The sequence below is a fragment of the Pteropus alecto genome, unplaced genomic scaffold (assembly GCF_000325575.1).
Source record: "Pteropus alecto unplaced genomic scaffold, ASM32557v1 scaffold398, whole genome shotgun sequence".
NCBI classification, from domain to species: domain Eukaryota; kingdom Metazoa; phylum Chordata; class Mammalia; order Chiroptera; family Pteropodidae; genus Pteropus; species Pteropus alecto.
This window is the reverse complement of record NW_006442497.1, coordinates 1289918-1309631: the sequence shown is the minus strand read 5'-3', so window position 1 is coordinate 1309631 and position 19714 is coordinate 1289918. Positions and strand designations below refer to the sequence as shown.

At 35.4% G+C, this 19714-nt stretch overlaps 1 protein-coding gene across 7 annotated transcripts in view; it reads right to left on the bottom strand.

The window, feature by feature from the left end:
- KIAA0753 (KIAA0753 ortholog) overlaps positions 1-19714 on the bottom strand; it is a 65779-nt gene that overhangs the window by 20837 nt on the left and 25228 nt on the right. For 6 of the 7 annotated variants that reach the window (XM_025040184.1, XM_025040183.1, XM_015597409.2 and 3 more), the window contains 7 exons: positions 19640-19714; positions 17806-18016; positions 7029-7255; positions 5610-5776; positions 4018-4137; positions 2869-2958; positions 2540-2629 (listed from right to left, as the gene is read on the bottom strand). The exon at positions 19640-19714 is cut by the window's right edge and continues 126 nt beyond it. In XM_025040184.1, coding sequence (XP_024895952.1) covers positions 2540-2629; positions 2869-2958; positions 4018-4137; positions 5610-5776; positions 7029-7255; positions 17806-18016; positions 19640-19714 — 980 coding nt within the window. The remainder of the gene's footprint in view (positions 1-2539; positions 2630-2868; positions 2959-4017; positions 4138-5609; positions 5777-7028; positions 7256-17805; positions 18017-19639) is intronic. The other variant, XM_015597411.2, reaches the window with a different exon arrangement.

The following is a 19714-nucleotide window of genomic DNA, read 5'->3' as shown; positions in this document are numbered from 1 at the left end:
TCACACAGACAACTTCCTCTCTCCAACTCTGAGAGAGATCTATTTGCTCATTCTCTGAAGGAGTTTCTTCACTAAGGAATGCCAATCATAGCTGAGGCTGCAGGTACCCTACCGAAAAGAGGGGATCACATATGCATGTGGAATGCCAAGTGGTAAGACTTACAGCCCTCCTCCCCAACTCAGCTCCTAGGACACTGGCATCCAGATCCTTAACTTTTGGGCAGAAAGATCAGAAAACTCTTTCTGGATAGTTTGACCCACCCCAGAAGAAAGACCCAAAGACCAACATGATGATCCTTAGCAAACAATCCACCCAAATGACCCTAGGGGAAAGCTCAAGTTCAACAATCCTTTCATCAGAAATGTGCTAAAATAGCCATATACCTATAAAGAAAACAATGAACCCTAATCAGTATTTCATCTCATACACAGAAATTAATTCAGAATAAATCACAGACACAAAAATAAAAGCTAAAACTATAAAGCATTTAGTGAAAAATATAAAAGAATATCTTTAAGACCTTAGCACTGAAAGTAGTTTCTTAGTTCACAAAAAAGACTGTCTATAAAATTAAAAGTTGATAAATTGGTCTTGATCAAAATTTAAAACTTCAAGTCATCAAAAGACACCATTAAGAAGACACATAAGCAAGCCACAGTACTGGGAGAAAATATTTGCTGCACATATATCTGACAAGGAACTAGAATCTAAAAAAATATTTCAAAGACTCTAAAAAAATCAATAATTTTTTTTAAAAAATGGACAAAAGATTGAACATATACTTCACAATAAGCACTAGAAAAAGTGCTCGTTATCATTAGATTTCAAGGAAATGCAAATCAAAACCAAACAAGATACCACCACTCTCTCACCAAAATGGCTAAAATTAAAAAGACAAGCAATACCAAATGTTAGCTAGGATGTAAAACAACTATAAAGGAACTCCCATACTAACTAAAAATGGGAAACAGCCCAAATGTTAATTCACAGGAGCATGAATAGACTGTGGGAAATTCATACAATGGAATACCACTCAGAAATAATGGAACGAACTATACAAGGCAGTCCACTGCTCCCCTGGCCAGGTTTCTTCCAGAAGTTCAGTGTACCTGGTTCATTTCCAGATGCCCCAAATGTGGTAAGCCCAATATTTGCAAGGACTCACTCATGACCTTGTCCATTGACTTCCTGGGACGAGTGCCTAAAAACTCTCAGGGAAGCTCAGGTCAGATTCCGAGCCAGACTGTTCAGCCTACTTCCCCTTGGGAATCTTCATCTAATGGCAGCAGCATCGCCCTTTCCTTGTTTAGTTAGGTTTGTGCTTGCCTCTCAGTTTTTTAGGTGATGAATTTTATGAATAAGGGTAATGAAAAGATTAACATAAGAATCAGGACAGTCATTATCTCTGGGGGAAAGAAGGAGATGCAATCAAGGAGGAACACACGGGAGTTTTTACAGTAGAGGTAATGATCTATTTCTTGGTTTGAGGGTGGTGATGCGCGGTGTTCATTTTGTATTATTTTGGATTGTACATGTGCATTTAATATGTTCTTCTACATGTACAATTTTTTAAAGTAAAAAACACTCAAAGGGATAAATGAGGTACAAAGAGAGAATTATGCTTTTTATATGGCTCAAAGGACAAGTGGGTAGGAGTTGTAGGGAATCTAATTCCAGCACAATCTAAGGTCATACCTTCTAATAGCTAGAGATGACTGAGGAACTGACTGCCTCAAACAGTGGTAACCATTCTATCATAAAGGCTATGTATGAATATGCTGGACAGTTACTTTGTGGAGATGGTCCAGAGGAGACAGAAGTATCAGTTGGGGAAAAAGATCCTTCAAATCCGAAGATTCTATGATTGTATAATTTGAAATGTTAACTATAGACAAAACAAACAAAAACAACAACAACACTTGGCCCTCTAATGATAGAGCCACAGCCCTTCTAACCTAGGAATGAATGTTCTATCATGACTGGTGACACAATGTACAGCTATTGCAATGGGAATTCTGTTCATTTGACTTCAGGGTGAATTATTATCAGAGCTAGAAAAATGAGCCAAGTGCAGGAGCAACAGCATCAACTAAATCTTCTTGCAAACTTCTTTATGCTTATATTTAGGGAGTAACACTCAGGAGAAGAATGAAAAAAAGGCAACCTATTTGAAAACCTAAGGCTATATTTAAGCCAACAGGTGAGCAGGACATGCATGATAACCTTCTCAAAGGCCAAGAGAAAAGCACCTTTGAGAGCTGCACAAACAAACAGATGAAAGACTGATCTTTCAGACAGAAAATTTCCTAAATTATAGATATTTCTTCAGTTATCATTCAAATGCCACATGAAAGACGTATTTCCTAGCAAAACTACTGTACAAAATTTACATGTAGGCATGCAGGCACTCCATCCATCCATTCATTCATTCATTCATTCAGTGAGGTTAGGCCTAAATAATCCAGCTTGGTTGGTAACTGTCTAGACCAATTAGAATACGCAAGCATTCAGTATTCTTCCTCAGAAGCAAACGCAAACCTCAAGTTTTGAAGTCTATCTATTTCTTCAGTTTTGAGTTGAATCAATTCCTCTGTTCTTCTGGAATTTTCAGCATCAAGCCAATCGAGCCTAGAGGGCAATACAAAACAGTCACCCCAACTCTCCTCAAAGCAGCCAAGACTCCCTAGGGCTCCAAACTTGGCTCTACTATAGGCTTCTTAGGCGACTTCAAAGTCTTTTAAGCAGGCAGCAGCCAATAAACATAAGTGTGACTATATCTCTAAACAATCTCAATTAATTGTTAAAATAGCTAGATGATGTAGAACAGGTCTGCTTTATCTTTCTCTACCTCAGAAACAGATATTTACCTCTGTTTTTGCATTTTGTCCATTTCATCAGCTTTTAATTCTTCGAGTTCCTTCAATCTTTTGGAAGTTTCAGCATCAAGCCAAGCAAGTCTAACAGACAGTACATAAAAGTCAGACCAATTCTGCCTTGACCTGCAGGGTGTCATTACCACAGAAAGAGACTGGGAGTCAGGACCCCAAAGAGCACCAATCCTGGGTCCATGAAGGACTCAGGAAGTAATGCAATCTCTCTGTACTTGTAAAGCTTTCCATGTCATGTTCCATGTAGAAAGACATTTCTATGCAAAAGCACTCCTAGCTAGTGTGTAGAGCAACAAAAAATTGCCCACAAATATTCTCAAGAAAACTAGCCAACACTGGACTTAGGATTTCTTGTTCAACTATAAAACTGTTGCCATAGCTACAAATTTAGACAAAGAAATGGACTCCTAGGAGAGCAATAAAGGCACTGTGAAGTCAAACAAAAACAGAAAGGAAAAGCTAACTCTGAACAACTTAACTGTATGTGGAAGGGCTTTAATTCTTGCAGTTTAAGATGTGTGAATATTACTAAATTATTTAATGGCTCATTTTCATTTTTGCTTTTCCATAATTGCAGGAACAATTGCAGAGACCCATTTTCACTGCTGTCCCCTATTGCATGTTTTCACCTCATCACCCCCTATTTAAGGACTATTCTTCAAGCCCTAATTTATTTTCCATCTCCCTTCATGAAGCTTAGATTTCTGTAGCAAGAAGTATCCTGTCCCCCTTCTAAAATCTCTCTGTTCTTAACCTTATAGTTTTTAGGGCATATACCATGTCCTATCTTAAATTATAGCTAATGACATGACCTCCCTATTGACTGTAAATAAGCAGAGGCTGGGATTCTGTCTTTTTTGCATTTTTAAAAAAAATCTCCATAGAGCACGCAATACCATACACAAAACAAACAACTGGTAGACAACTGACACATACAATTTTTGAATGAAATGAAAAGAAATACAAGAGGTGTTCACTGTCTAAGCTGTATAGTTTGACAGAAAAGGTTAGTAATTTACATTTTAATAACCAACTTTATATAGAGAGAAGAGAAGAAAAAGTTCACTTTAGAATCTATGTAAAAGGGGCCCTTAAATTTTTAAAGATTTGAAAAATACCAGCACAAACCTAGCTGCTTCATGCTCAATAGCACCTCTCGATTGACTTTCCTCTTGAGTATCTTCTTGCTGGACAGACTGCTCTTTTGTGGCATCTTTAGGGCTAGATTTCACCTTTAGCCAGGCAGCACTGCAAAATATGGAAAAGTATATGTTTTTAATGATTCATTCCAAATCTAATGACTCATTGAAAGGTGACAGCTCAGAGACGACAAAAGCATTAACTGAATGGTGATCTCCAGCATGGGGCCCTAAAGTGGAAGATAAATGTGAAGCAGTGAGAATCTCTAGGACTCAGGCTCAGTGTTAAAGGAGAGAAGTTCTTCTTTGCTTTATAGAAGCAATCACTATTTTAAATAACAAAAAATAATTACCAATTACAAAATGATGGGTGAACTTCAACAAAACTATGTTATAATATATAGATTTGGGTCACTAATTACATTCCATATTACAAAGTAATTCTGTAGCTTTATACCGCCTAATACAGCACTATGAGCCTAGAAGACTTAACAGCTCCCCTCCCCTATCCATCGCACATACACTCTAGAAGACAGTCCATTACATGTTTGGTTTGCAATATAAACTTCAACTAATTGATGTTTTTATGAGCTTACCAACTAACTGAACTCACACTCTATACTAACACATATATAAAAACACAAAATTTAGAGCAGAGAAATAAAAATGAAAAAGTCCCACGCTTGTTATATAAACAAGACATTAAATTCTCTAGACATGGTTTTTTCAACTTTAAAGTGACGGTTGATGGATAAGCATAACCATTTATTCAGAATCGTTCAAAGTCTTAAGGGGAATCCATTCTACCAGGCTTCTCACTGTCTTCTGCTGGCCTCCCAAAAGGCAGACCCCTCGAGCCACCTAACTTCTCACTTACTTTTCTCCCTACATCACTGCTTTTTGCTTCCTCCCTTTTAATATCCTACCTCTTGGTCCTTCCCTACAGTGCTTTTCAGAACTGTCCAATGGTAAACAAGTCCTCTTTATCTTTAACCAATTCCCCAAAGACTACTTCCACCTAACTGACCTCACTGCCCCTGGAGGACAGTATTTTCTCCTAGCTCTGTGGAACAGCGGCTCCTCATTCTCCACGTGCTATGAATGAGGGTGACACGGCAATCATGTCAGCATTATCCTAACTGTCCCCTGCAGTCAGGACAGTGTCTATGAGATGTATATGGTTTTATAATTCATAATTGTCTTGACTTGGAATTAGAATTACTTTAAAATATTCATTCATTCAGCAAAGATTTACGGGAAGCCTATTAAGACTTCCTAAGTGTTGGGCACTGTGCTGGGCACTTAACACTAAGATTTCCTGGCCTCAGGTAACTAGAGTGTGTGGGTGAAGAGACAAGTGAAGCGAAGCCCACAGGAAGTTACTCTACCCATAGTCAGGTAGGAGAAAGGAACCAACAGGTTTTTAGACAAAAACTTACCATGTGTTACTCACCCAAATAAGCTATTCTTTGTAATAGGAACCCAGGCTGCTGCTTTATTTGTTCTAAAAAATAGGTCACTTTTACCTGTGGAGGAAAAATAAAATCACATACCCAAACAGTCTCTTGAATTTCTACATACCATTTAGGAGATGCTGGTGGGGACGTGGGGTTTGGAGGTATCCAAGGAGCCCTATCGTCTTTCACAGGTTGTTGGTTCATTTTTAATCTGGATGAAACTGTTGTTCGTTGCAACCTGCTTTTGCTGTGAGATTGGGTTGGTCTACTTTTTTCAGCTTTGTGAAGCCCCTGTAAGAGATAAGTATAAATTAAAAAACCAAAGGACATCAAAAAACTGTTTTTAGCCTCTGGCTTACTGAAACTTCAAGTGCCCCTATGCTATTCATGCAAAAACTGACTGGAAAGTACTGTAGTAGAAATTTGGAAGAGAGTGTAAATTATACTGAAACAACCCTGGTAAGGGGGAGGGGAGAGAAGGTATAAAATTGGAATCCCTAGCTTTGCCATCATTTTATATATAATATATAAAATATATTTATTTTTATATTTTTTTTCCTAATTAAACAAACAAAAAAAGGTAAACTGTTAAACATTCTTGGTTAAAATACTTAACCTCTCTGAGTCTCAGGTTTCTCATCTGTAAAATAAGAGGTAATTTCTTCACCGGTTTCTAGAAGATTAAACAGGCTAATATAGGAAGATTATGATGATGGAGAAAGACGTATGCCATCTAAATAGAATGAATCAGGCTATTCTAAAATGCTATAGAGAACAAAGCTGTCTCTGGAGAAGATCACCAAGCTGAATTTTTACAAGCTCAATCCTAACTTCGCGATGACCCCATATAAAAGTCTGTTTGGAAAGGAATAAAGACTTGACCCAAATCCATGATCTGTCTAACAGTAACTGGTGATAACTGCTAAATATCCTTTTATCAGTTTGCTACAGAAGCCTCTAGATAGCACCATCAGATAGCAGTAACCACATTAAGAATATTTAGACTAGGAGGTAGTCTTCTGGCCAGTTCTCCACTGGTAGGGCCTTAAATTAAATTTTAGAAGCTTAAAATACAGTTTCAAGCCAGCTGGCTCTCAAAGCCATATTAAAAAGTACTCACCCCAGGTTGCCTTTTAATACTGAGTGGTTATTATTTATCAATATTCATCTTTATCAGGAACCAAATCTTAATCCCTTCAACTTTCACACTTCAAATCAGAAGCAGGAAAAAAAAAAAAACTCCGAATTTGAAAATAGCCTGCCTGATTAGGACCTTGCTATCAAATTAGTTAGGATCTAACCAAGCCAGGACAAGAGAGAATGCTCTGTCCTACCAAAATATTAAAAATTGCTATTTTCTGTTAAAAAAGAAAAACAACCTAGAGCTAAGCTAAGTCGGCTTAATTTAGATAGTTGAACTCAAGGGCTCTCGCATTCAAATGCCTGAGAACTCAAATCCTGGATACACCTTGTACTAGTCTATGTGACCTTGGGCAATGTCAGGTTAATACAAATGGGCCAAAAGAAAGAAGTAATTTCATACTTGCTGTAGTCTTGTCGGCGCCAGAGTATCTTTTTTCCTAACTGGCTCAGTCGCAGGCCTCTTCTCCACTGCTTTTGTTTTTGCCAGAGCCAATGCCTCTTCTCTGCAGATTGCATTTTGGTCTAAAATCGACAGAGCTTCTTCCGGAAGGATATCAGCATCTAATACGTCAAATTCATTCTCCAACCTCTGAGTCACTGGAAGCTCTATATCAGGTTGATACTTATCTATGTGGAGATTTCAGAAGGACAAACTGAGAGAAATGCTATTCAAATCAAGTAGGTGAGAATGATTATCTACAGACAGATAAGCTCCAAATATCTACCCCAGCCCTGTTAAAAAGTGAGCTATTTCATTGCCAAAGTTGCTCCTCATCCTATGACTCCCACTACAGCTCTACAGGCAGAAACCTAAGTGTCATGGTTAACTCCCTGAATCTCACTGCCCACATTTACTCGTTCACCTGGTCTCTTGGACCCTAATTCTAAAATAGCTCTTGTACTTATCTCCGCCCTTCTGCCAAGGTCAGGCTTGCAATATCCTGTGACTGTAATAATAGCATCTCCTAACTGACCCTTTCTTTATCACCAATCACATCTTTTTCACCTGACTACCAAAATTGTTTTTCTAAAATGTAAATATTTAAATGTCACTTCTCGAAAACTTTGATGTCTTCTAATTTGATACAGAATAAAGTCTGAACTCTAGGACATTTGACCAGCAATGCGAAAGGAAATAAAACTGTCTTTATCTGAAGATGAGATAATGCTTTCTATGTAGAAAATCTAAGAGAATCTACAGATAATAACTAAGAAGAGAGTTCAGCAATGTTTCTAAATAAAAGAAAAACATACAAAAATCAGTATCATTCCCATATATCAAAATAATTAGAGAAAAATATAAGAAAAAAAAATAATCCATTAACATTGGCAACAAAAGCTATAAGGCACTTAGAAATCTAACAAAAGATATACAAGACTTTTACAGAAAAAATTCAATGGTATTTTTAAAGGACTTGAAGAAGATATGAATAAATTATTTTCATGAAAGGAAAGAATACTGTAAAGATGTCAATTCTTCCCAAAGTAATCTATAATTTCAAATGCAAATTCAATTAAAATCCAACAGATTTTTTTGTGTGTGTGGGTAAAACCAGGCTGATCTTAAAATTCTTATGAAGAGTAAAATCCCAAGACTGCCCAAATAATTGCACAGCACAACAAAGTGGGGAGTGGAGTGGGGGCGGGAGTCTTATTCTACCAGAGATAGTGTTCGTGATAAAGCTGTAATAATTAAGGCAGTGTGGGAGTGCAGCAGGAACAGGCAGAGACCAATGAAGCAAAATGGATATGACAAAGGCAGCATGACAAATCAGTGAGTATGAACTGGCTTGTTCAATAGGGCTGAGACTATCCTTTTGAATAGTAATAAAACAAAATAGAATCCTTGCCTCATACAGAGCAACACTTAAATTCTAAATGGAACAAAGACCTAAATATGAAAGGAAAACTTTAAAGCTTTTAGAATTATAGCAATACAAGGCTTACTTATCAAATATATGAATTTAAATATGAATAAATTTAAATGTAATTATACTAAGCTACAACTTCTTTTGACAGAAAGATACAATAAAGTTGACAGACAAGCCAGAGTCTGGAAGCAGGTATCTGTAATACATGTAATTAACACAGGATTAATATCTAGAATATATAAAGAACGTTTACAATCTATTAAGAAAAATGAACAATCCAATAGCGAAAGAGGCAAAGGATAAAAACTAGCAATTTAGACAGAAAAGCTGAAATAAAAAAAAAAAGCTGTCAATAAAAACATGAAAAGATGACCAGAAAAATCAAAATGAAAACAATGAGGTACCATTTCACATCTACTAGATTAGAGGAGACTTTTTAATGTGAAATACCAAGTATAAACAAGGATGTGGAAAGCATGAGCAAGAATATACATGTCATCATTGTTTATAAAAGCAAAAGATTGGAAATAACCCAAATGTCCAACAGTAAGAGCTGAAAATAAACTATGGTATATTCATACAAGAGAAACCTATACAACAGCTAGATTAATAAATTAGAATGCATGTGTCAATATGAACAAGGCGTACAGACATAGATGAGGGAGCAAACTGCAGAGTGATGCTTTCTGCAAGACACTATTTATATTAAACGTATGTATATGTGACAATACTGTGTATTGCTTATGGATAGATACATAAGCAGTACAAGCATAAAACCAGAACAGGTCCATACTATAATAACAATAAGAGTAACCTCCGGTGAGGGAGGGAGGGGAATAGAATGGAGAGATAAATATAAAAGAAAGTTTTTCAGGTCTACCTATCATATTTTATTTCTAAAAAAAAATCCGAAGCAAATAAAACAAAAGTGTTAAAATTTGTTTAAATCTGGGTGGTGGATACACAGGTGTTTACTATTTTCATTCTTTGTTTTAAATAGTTCATAATGAAAGGCAAACTGCGTTCAGAGTTCAAGAGCCAGATTCAGATCCCCCACAACTCTTCTTTAATCTGCTACTTTTCAAGGCCATGGAAGTTACAGAGCAAGGAAATATAAATTAGAAGGAAAGAATGTTATGATTAAATCCTCAATCTATAATTATTAACCCCCAAGTTTACATAGTGCAAGGCAACTCTGACCTCTAGGTCCTGATGCCTTTCCAGTTATGATCTGCATAAATCAACATGCAAATGCAGTATAAGTTCTAGGGTAGCTGAGTTTGAGCACTTTGCTGGAGGAGGGGAGGGAGCCACCATCCTCATATCTGACAAGTTATATTAATGCAATCAACCCATTCCAAGAACAGTTCAGAAGCCGCTAAAGAACTGTACCAGCCAACAATTACATAAATCACAAGATCTAATCAGGCTCACACAGATTTCCCAACTGAAAAGGGCAAGAGAGACAGTTTTCTACTCAAGTAGCTCCCTATGATTTTTTTGAAGGTAGAAGTCAGAATGGACAAATTAGGTGAGTGATATCTAAAACAGAAACGGAAAATGTAACCTTATGAAATCCAGATCATATAAGGGAAAGAAGAAAAATGCAAATAAGAGGAATACCACATCCTTACCTATAAAATTTGCAAAGTGACTAATTATAACCACACTTCAATTTGCAATAAGGATAATAATGATTATTATCACTTATATCTGCACAAACTCTTTTCAGTTTATAACATAATTCACATTCACATTTGAGCCTCACCATGATACACAGAGCAGGCAGGACAGTGATTAGTCTAATTCTTGAGATGATTATTATGAATTAAAAGCAATTTCTCACATTTTCATAGCACTTAGTAATTACCTAATTTGCTACTTAGAACAACTAAGTCACATAAGATAAGGACTACTGTCCCCATTTCACAAATGAAAAAATTGAGGTTTTGAGAGATTAAGTCACAAAGTGGCAGAGCCGGGACTAGAAGTGAGGTCCTTTTGGTTTGCGTTTTTCCCATGGTGGTCTGTCTTCTTGCTTTCTCATTTGTTCGTATGGTGAGTTTTCAATTAGTAGGTTTTCCAACTTCTCTTTCTGAAGCTGTTCCTATTTTTCACTAATCAGTTATTGGCACCTCTAATCTCCTAGCTCATTTAGGAAACATGTCTCTCTGCAGGTCTGGAAAGTTCCTCCAGAGTATCACAAGTGAGCCTCCAACACTCATTATTCAATCTACTATGATCTGCTTTTCTTATTCAGTTGCACCTCTTCATTGAGTCTATCACTTAAGTGCCTAACACTGGGCTGGTCGCAGAGGATAGAACAGCAAATAGAACTCTTGTCCTGAAAGGAAAGGCTGGCAAAGGCAAACCTATTTAGTTCTAACTACCTACCAATGAAGAAAAAAGAATATCACATTATAGTGAATAAATATCTAATAGCAATCCGGTAAATTAGGTTTTGTTACATTCACATTAGAGATAGTATATTATATGCTATTAAGGTTCCACAGAATAAATGGCAGATTGAGAAATAAATCAAGTGAAAACTGGACTGATATATAACTTTCAAATCAGTAGAGGAAACAAAATGAAACAAGAAAAACTTGGTTAATATAGTAAATTACAACAAAGGAAAAAAAAACTTGGCAAATGAAAAACATAAAATAAGGCAGGAAGTTCAAATGTATCATTAATCTCAGTAAATTTAGGTTAAATATAGGACTCTACAACAGTGTTAAAAACACCAACAATAAACTATTTACAAGCAACTTTCTTAAAATAAAAACAGTGAAGGAAGACAGAACATAAAGGAATGGAAAATGTTATTCTAAGTAAATGTCAAACAAGTTAGATGAAACAACATTAATACCAAACAAAACAATATCCAAAGTGAATTAACATTAAAAAAGAAAAAAAGAAATATTTAATAATAATAACACATAAAATCCACCAAAAAGATTTAGCAGTCAGAAACTCTTAGGCACCCCCACAGCACAATTTCAAAATATACAAAACAAAAATGAATAAAAATATAATAAGAAATTAAGAAAATCTCAAGTATCATAAGACACTTTAACATACCTTTATATCAGTCATCTACAGAGCAAGTAAATAAAACCAGAAAACTATAGAAGAAAAAGAAATAAAGATAGGAAAGGAAGAAATAAACCAATGGTTATTCAGAGATGATATAATATACACAGAAAAACACAAATAATCTATAGATAAATTATTATAAATAAATTAGCTTAGCAAGGTTGCTAGATACAAGAACAATACATAAAACCAATCATATGTCTATATATCAGCATTATACATCAGAAATTAGATTGTTAAAAAGACATCGTTTATAAGAACATTGAAAATAGTAATATCAAGGAATAAATCTAATGAAAGATAAACAAAACCACACACACACAAACTATAAATTACTCAGAGTATTTAAAGACAATCCAAAAAAAATGGAGGGATATACCTTGTTTATGGATTGGGAAATCAATATTCTAAAGATATCAATTTCTCATAAAAATTCCAAGTTTGGTTTTCATTGATGTTTTCGGTGGGGCGGGGAGGGAGTAAAAATGGACAAATTCTGATTCTAAAATTTCTATGGAAACGCCAAGGGTCAAGATTAGCCAAGACACTCTGGAAGAACAGGTGGCAAAGCTGTTTAACTGGATATCAAGACTTAGAATAATTACGGTAGTGTACACTAGCATAAGAACCAACAATTAGATCAATGGAGGAGAACAGGGGGGCCAAGAAAATGACCCACTCATATGTGGACAGTTACTTTATGACAAAAGTAGCACTATATACCACTTTGGCGAAAAATTAATTCTTTCAACAAATAGTATTAGCTCAACTAGATATCCATCTGGAAGAAAATATAACTTTTTTTTCTAGGAAATAACAGAAAAATGTCTTTTTAACTTAGACATAGGGAAAAGCTTCTTAAACAGTATACAAAAAAAAAATACAGGAAAAGGTTGCTACAAAGGGACTACAACGAAATTAAGAATTCTGTTCATCAAAAGACACCATTGCAACATTTAAAAGCAAGACATCTTATTTCTAAGAAGATATTTATAATACAAAATACCCCTACAAAGAACTCCTACAAATTAAGAATTCTGTTCATCAAAAGACACCACTGCAACATTTAAAAGCAAGACATCTTATTTCTAAGAAGATATTTATAATACAAAATACCCCTACAAAGAACTCCTACAATCAATAAAAGAGAAAGTAAAAGAGGGACAGAGATCAGGGAGGGAGGAGTGGGCAAGAGACTTGAACTGGCATTTCACAAAAGAAGACATGTAAATAGCATACAAATATATGAAAAAGTACTCACACCATTACTTATCCAGAAAACATAAATTAAAACCACAATGATAGCTTATACATCAATTGGGTGGCTAAAATTTAAAAACTAGTAAGTGCTGGCAAGGATGTATAGCAACTGTTCTCATACGCTCTTGCATGGAATATAAAATGACAAAACTTTGAAACAGACACAGTTGAACAGACACATATCACATGACATAACAATTACACTCCTGAGAATATACCCAAGAGAAACATATGCACGCATGTACCAAGAGACATGTATAAGAATAATCACAGTAGTTTTCTTTATAATTGCGCAAATATAGAAAAAACTCAACAATTATGTTGAATAACTATGGTATAACATGTACATCCGAAACAAATGCAATATTGTATGTTATGTATAGTTTAATAAAAATCTTTAAAAAAAAAACAACAGAATAAGTTATGGTATATTCACACAAGGAATACAGCAATGAACATAAATCAGTTACACAAACAGAATAGACTAATCTCACAAAGTGTTGAATCAAAGAAGCCACTCCCAAGAAAATGCCTATTATGTAATTCGATTTTTATAAAAGTTCCAAATCAGGCAAAACCAAAGTACAGCATTAAAATCAGAATGATAGTTAATTTGGGAGAGGAGGCAGGCAATAAGAGATTGGAATAGGAAGGTCCAGGGGGATTTTGTAGTGCTCGTAATGTTCCATTTCTTGACTTGGGTAGTGATTATACACATGTATGTCTTCGGATAATTAACTGAACTGTAAATTTATATTCTGTGTACCTTTCTATGAGTATATTTGACTTCTTTTTCAAATAAAAAAGGAAAACTAGCTTACTGGATTTATCCACACTCGGATAGGAAGAGCACATTAAAAAATTAAGTATTAAAATTTTAAAACTATTTTAAAACACTATCAACATATATATCTCTGTCAGTTTAAGAAAGACAAAAGAAGAAGAAAAGGAAATCTTTTACCAAAACAAGAACAGAAGAAAATTTCTTTAACCTCATATGCAGAATGGCCAAAAACCAAGTCAGCGTCATATATAAAGAAACATTCCCGAAAAAAAAAAAAGGCATAGATGACAGAGGCTCTGTTCATCCCTCTGGCAACCAAATCAAAGTTGTGATGGAAACAAGGAAAAGCAGCAAGGAAAAATCGCCTGGGATGAACAAGCATACAACTAAGGAGAAGTCCAAGAAATCACCCTGCAATGGCAGAAGGTAGGACAGGGTGAGGATGCAGGACTGCCCGGTCTTGAGCGGCTGAGTGAGACAGAGGCTGCGGCAGCGGCAGAAGCCTCTTAAAGGGGCTGTGTCCACAAGTGGATTTTCGTGATGACAGACCTGCTCGCTCTGAGCACCAGTGCCGATTCGGCTGCACGCAGCGGGCACCAGTGACTTACAGGGAGACACTGTAAGAGTGAGTGCCTAGGTGAGATTCACTCGGTACAGAAGTGCCAGTGGTATCCGTTGTTCCCTGTTGAGCCCTCCCCACGCAGAGTGCGGGGCACAGCACCTTCATAGCCCTGATGTCATTGAACTGGATAACAGAGGTCACTCCACCCAGAGGATTCCCTGAAACCACGCCTCCCCCAACTCACAGCCCCACCCAAGCCACATCCAGGTGTATCTTCAGAGAGTCAGGTGCTCCTTGCTGAGACTCACACTGGAGAAGGCAGCGGGCCTCAGTTTCTGGTGTGACGTTTTGAGGCAACTATAAGCACAGCATCTGTGGATTGCTTGCTGATTCTTAACAGGTGGGGCCAGAGAGGTAGAGGCTTGGGCTAAATTTGGCCTGCAGCTGAACCCCTCTCAGGTCTGTGCCTCTGGACACCTACTTCACAAATCCACACTAATAAGACTGGAGACTTAGGAGCTTTGCTTAGTACATAGAAACAGACACGGAAAGGCAGGTAAAATGGGAAGACAAAGAAGCAGAAACCATATGACAGAACAGAACAGAGATCCAGATACAATGTAGTCAAGTAATCTAACAAAAACAGAGTTCAAAACACTGGTTATAAAGATGCTCAATGAACTTTTGGGAAGCGTAGAGAACTCCAACAAAGAGATAAAAATGGAAATTTTCGGAAATTATAAAAGGGAACCAGTCTGAAATGGAGAACACTATCTAAGATAAGTATATTAAATGGAATAAACAGAGGAATAAACAAAGTGAATAAAGAAAAGGATCGAATGCCTTATCTAAGGGATGAGAAAGCCAAGGACACACAATCAGAACGGTAAGAGATAAGAAGCCAAGACTATAAAAATAATTTAAGGAGAATACGAGACACTATTAAGGGTCCAAATATCCATTTGATCAGCATAACAGAAGAAAATCAAGATGTTGAAAAGCTGTTTGAAGAAATAATGATAGAAAACTTCCCTAACCTGGTGAAGGAAATGGACATAAAGCCATACAAAGAAAGAATATTAAAAGCAGCAAGATAAAAACAGATAGTTATTTATAAGGGAACACCCATAAGACTGGCAGCTGATTTCTCAAAAGAAACTATGAAGGACAGAAGGGCTTGGCAAAAAATATTCAACAGGATGAAGACCAAGGACCTACAACCAAGAATAATTTATCCAGCAAAGCTATCATTTGAAATCAAAGGACAAATAAAGAGCTTCCCAGACAAAAATAAGCTAAAGGAATTTATCACCACCAAGCCAATATTACAGGCAATGTTGGAGGGACTTCTTTAAGAAAAAACATGTATCAAAAACAGGAATAAAGAATGGTAACAACTATGGAAACAACTAAGAATAAACAATGGTAACATCCCTATCAATAAGTACCTTAAATGGAAAAGAATTAAGTGCTCCAACCAAAAGATAGAATGGCTGAAAAGATTAAAAAACAAGACTTCTACATATGAAAAGAAAGGGGATGGAAAAAGATATTGCTTTGATGGACCTAGAAGGTATTTAAATCAGAGAAAAATAAACACCATATATTTCACTTATATATAGAAACTAAAGAATAAAAAGAACAAACTAATCAAAAACAGAATCACAAATATAGTGGACAGTTTGGTTACGGACAGAGGGGAGGGAGTTAAGAGGGCTGAGAGAATGGGGTGAAAGATTAAAGTACAAATTAGTAGTTGATGGATGGTAATGGGGATGGGGAGTAAGGCATAGGGAATGCAGTTAGCATTAATATGGTGGCTAGGTGGAGGGTCAGGGGAGGGAGGGAGCAACTGGGGGGATCATTTTACGAACTATACAGATGTCTAACCAATGTAGTATATACTTGAAACTAATTAAAATAAAAAAAAGAAATGAATCTTAAAAAAAAAAGAAACATTCTCATTAAATCTAGGGAGGGAATGATGTCTACCATTATAGCTATTATTTAATATTATTCTTAATTAAAACCTATTCCCTGAAGCAGAAAGGGAAAAGAAAAGGTACAAAAACTGCAAAAAGAGAGGCAAAGCTTTACTTAGTTGTACGTGATCTCATCTATCTGGAAAAACACAAAACATATCATTATTTTGCCCATCAGTAACAAATTTTAAAATATTGCCAATTAATTGTAAGATATCATCAATTTAAGAATGTATCCCAATTTCAGAAATGTTCAAATGTATACCTTGTCATAACAAAGACTTCAGCAAGGTACCAGATATAAGAGCAATGTACATAACCAAAAGCTCTCCTGTAAGTAGCAATGACCAATTTCAAAATGTAATAAAAAAAGATCCCATTTGCAATAGCAATAAAAACTATAAAATTAAAAACTGGAAATAAACCTAATAAGGAATTTAAGAATATATATGTAGTCTTATGTCAGGAATTCTTATATATAGAAAATTATAAAATTCAACTGAAGGGAAGGAAAAAGAACATGAATAAACTGATGGGATGACTTCCTACTGTAAAGATGTCATGTCTCCCCTAATTAATCTATGAACTCAATCAAAATCTGGAGAGCATTTTTTATGGAACTTGACAAGCTCATTTTAGATTCCTATGAAGATAAGCAATCTCCATCAGCAAAATTTTGAAAAAAGAGAACAAAAGGAGAAGAATTGCCTCATGAAGCACTAAAATATGCAAGAAAGGATGATTTTTTTCCACAAAATTAAAATTTTCTGCACCAGAAAAGACATCATAAACAAATTTCAAAAGTTAAGGGACTAAGAGAATATTTAACAATATATGTAAACCAAAAAAAAAAAAAAAAAAAAAAGATTAAGATCCAGAATGTATAAAGAACTTCCATATATCCATAAGCAAAAGACATAAAGCCCAGCAGAGAGATGGCAAAGGATATGGACAAATCACAGGGGAGGAAATAAACATGGCTAAGGAACACATGAGAGAAACAATGATCTTCCTCATTAGTAATCAGGGAAATGCAATATAGAACAGTGATACCATTTTCCACTGAGATCTGGAAAATTTTTAAAATTTCCTTATACTAAATGCTTGGCAAGGATATGGGGAAATATATACTGATGGTCACCGAAAGTCAAAACATAACTGTATGCCCATTTTTAAGGGCAAGCTGGCAGTATCTGTTTAAATGACATACCATATAAACTAGCAATTCCACTTGGAATGACAAGAAGTTATTACCTATGTAAAAAAAAATACATATATATCAAATATGTATATATGCATATATCTAACATTAAAATGAAAATAAACTTTAAAAAAGGGTTGGGGCATTAACTTCCAGCTCTGTAGAATTTATTTTGGGTAGACCAAAAGCTATGATGTAGGAAAAGGAAATTTTACTTTTTCTATTCTCCTCTATGAAAGAATACTCCAGCCCCCAGTCTAAGGAAGCATCTTGGTTTGCTATTCACTAATCCTAGTTCAAGTACACCTATTGTGGACTCAGTTTTAAATCCTCACTTTCCCCTCAGTGTAGCAACTGTTACAGTCCAGACAATTCCAAAGAATAAAATACCTTGCAATAAACACTTTAAGAAACATACCAGCAAGAAGCTTCTTTGCCACCCAAGGATGTTTTGTTTCCTGTGGAAATATTTCCTTTGCTACAAGGGATCTCTTCTCACTCTTGGGCAATGCACTTCGCCATCTCTCCAAGGCCCTTTGACTACCAATGGGAAATCTGCTCCGAATTTCAGTGAAACATTTCTTCGCCTTTTTTGATGACAGCTTCTTTTCCAGAAGGAATTCCAAAGCCTGCCATGAAACAGTCAAATTGTTCTCTTACTTGATCTCTTAGTGATTAAAAAGGCTGACTTTTAATCACAAAACTGAAAAATGAGGACTCCAGAGAAATGTGTTATTAAATGGCTATCTCTAATGGTTAATGAAATGTTGTTTAATTTTAAAACTTTATTATTTAGGGCATCTAATTAATAAAAGGAATTCTGCATGTTCTTTTACATGTTTAGAAAACCAAGAGCAAAAAGATAAAGAATATGACTACTTTTAAAGGTATTCAAATCCTAAATTTAAGAATCACCCTTTTTGAAACCATATAGTTAATGAAATATAATCCTATATTATAGAATAGGATGTAATCCTATATGCTTTAAAAGCATTTTAATTCTCAGTGAAAACCATATAAATTCAAATAAAACTTTAAGTGGGCAAACAGACTATTTTTAATCTATTTTCATAAACTAAAGGAAAATGTAAAATACAAACATATTTTCTGGATAATGGAACTGTAAAGGTAGAAGAGGCCTTAAGACCACCAAGGGCTAATTAACGGTAGAAATGGTATGTCAATTAGCTCATAATTCTCCCCACTATAGCACCTTTCCTCTATAGCTAACAGCTTACCATACCACACTAACATAAAGGTCCTTTTATTTGTGGATAAAAATGTGTAGTGTAGTGGAAATAACAGTGGCATAGGAGTCAGAAGATTGAAATTTAATTTCCACCTCTCAAGAAAAATAATTGTGTTATCTTCTGACCTCTGCTTTTTAAAATTTTGTCTGTAAAACAGTAGTAATAAAACCTACTGCAAATCACAGCATTGCAGTAATGATGAAATGACAAAATTATGCAGTAGCAGTCTGAACTTCAGAGAACAATAAAGGTTTAACGGGGCATATTGTTCTTGTCCTTGTCACCAATAAACTAAGAACACTCTTGACTAGTACATATCAGTTGTGATTTCCAGAAGTCTCTAGCCATATCACGAGACTTGAGGTTCTGCTTCCATACACCTTTAAGAGTCCCTTCTTTTCAAAAAGAAGTACAAATTAGTAATTGATAGATGGTCACGGGGATGGGGAGCATGCATAGGGAATGCAGATAGCATTAATGTAATGGCTAGGCGGAGAGCCAGAGGCAAAAAAAAAAAAAAAAAAAGCAATTGGGGGATTGTTTTATAAACTATATAAATGTCTAACCAATGTACTGTATACTTAAAACTAATAACTTTTTTAAAAAAAATCTATCTAGATTATACACTGATATTCTAATCAAAGCACTAATCTAAGACTGCTTTACTTTTTCCTTTTCTATGCTAATAAATTCTTTATTAAATGGCACAGTCAAGGAACGGAAAAGTCTTTTTAATTAATGGACCTGGTTAAGAGTTGTTATACATTCTGGACTCAAGCCATCAATTCTCCAAGAAGTGAAATACAATATTATACACTACTCTGTAAAACAATAAAATAAAAATGAAGTGCTGCTTCTGCCCTCAGCAAAGCTTTAATTTACTAGGTGTAGAAGCTTTGCATTGTATTCTCCATAAATCCCAATGAAACTTGGAGATGATAAACATTACTTCCCTGCTTAGAAACAATGCACTTTTAACAAAAATTAGAGTCAATTTCATACCTCAATTTGTTGCAGGATATCTATAACCACATCAGGGACAGAAGAATCAGCATTCAGCTTGGCAGAACAGAGTGA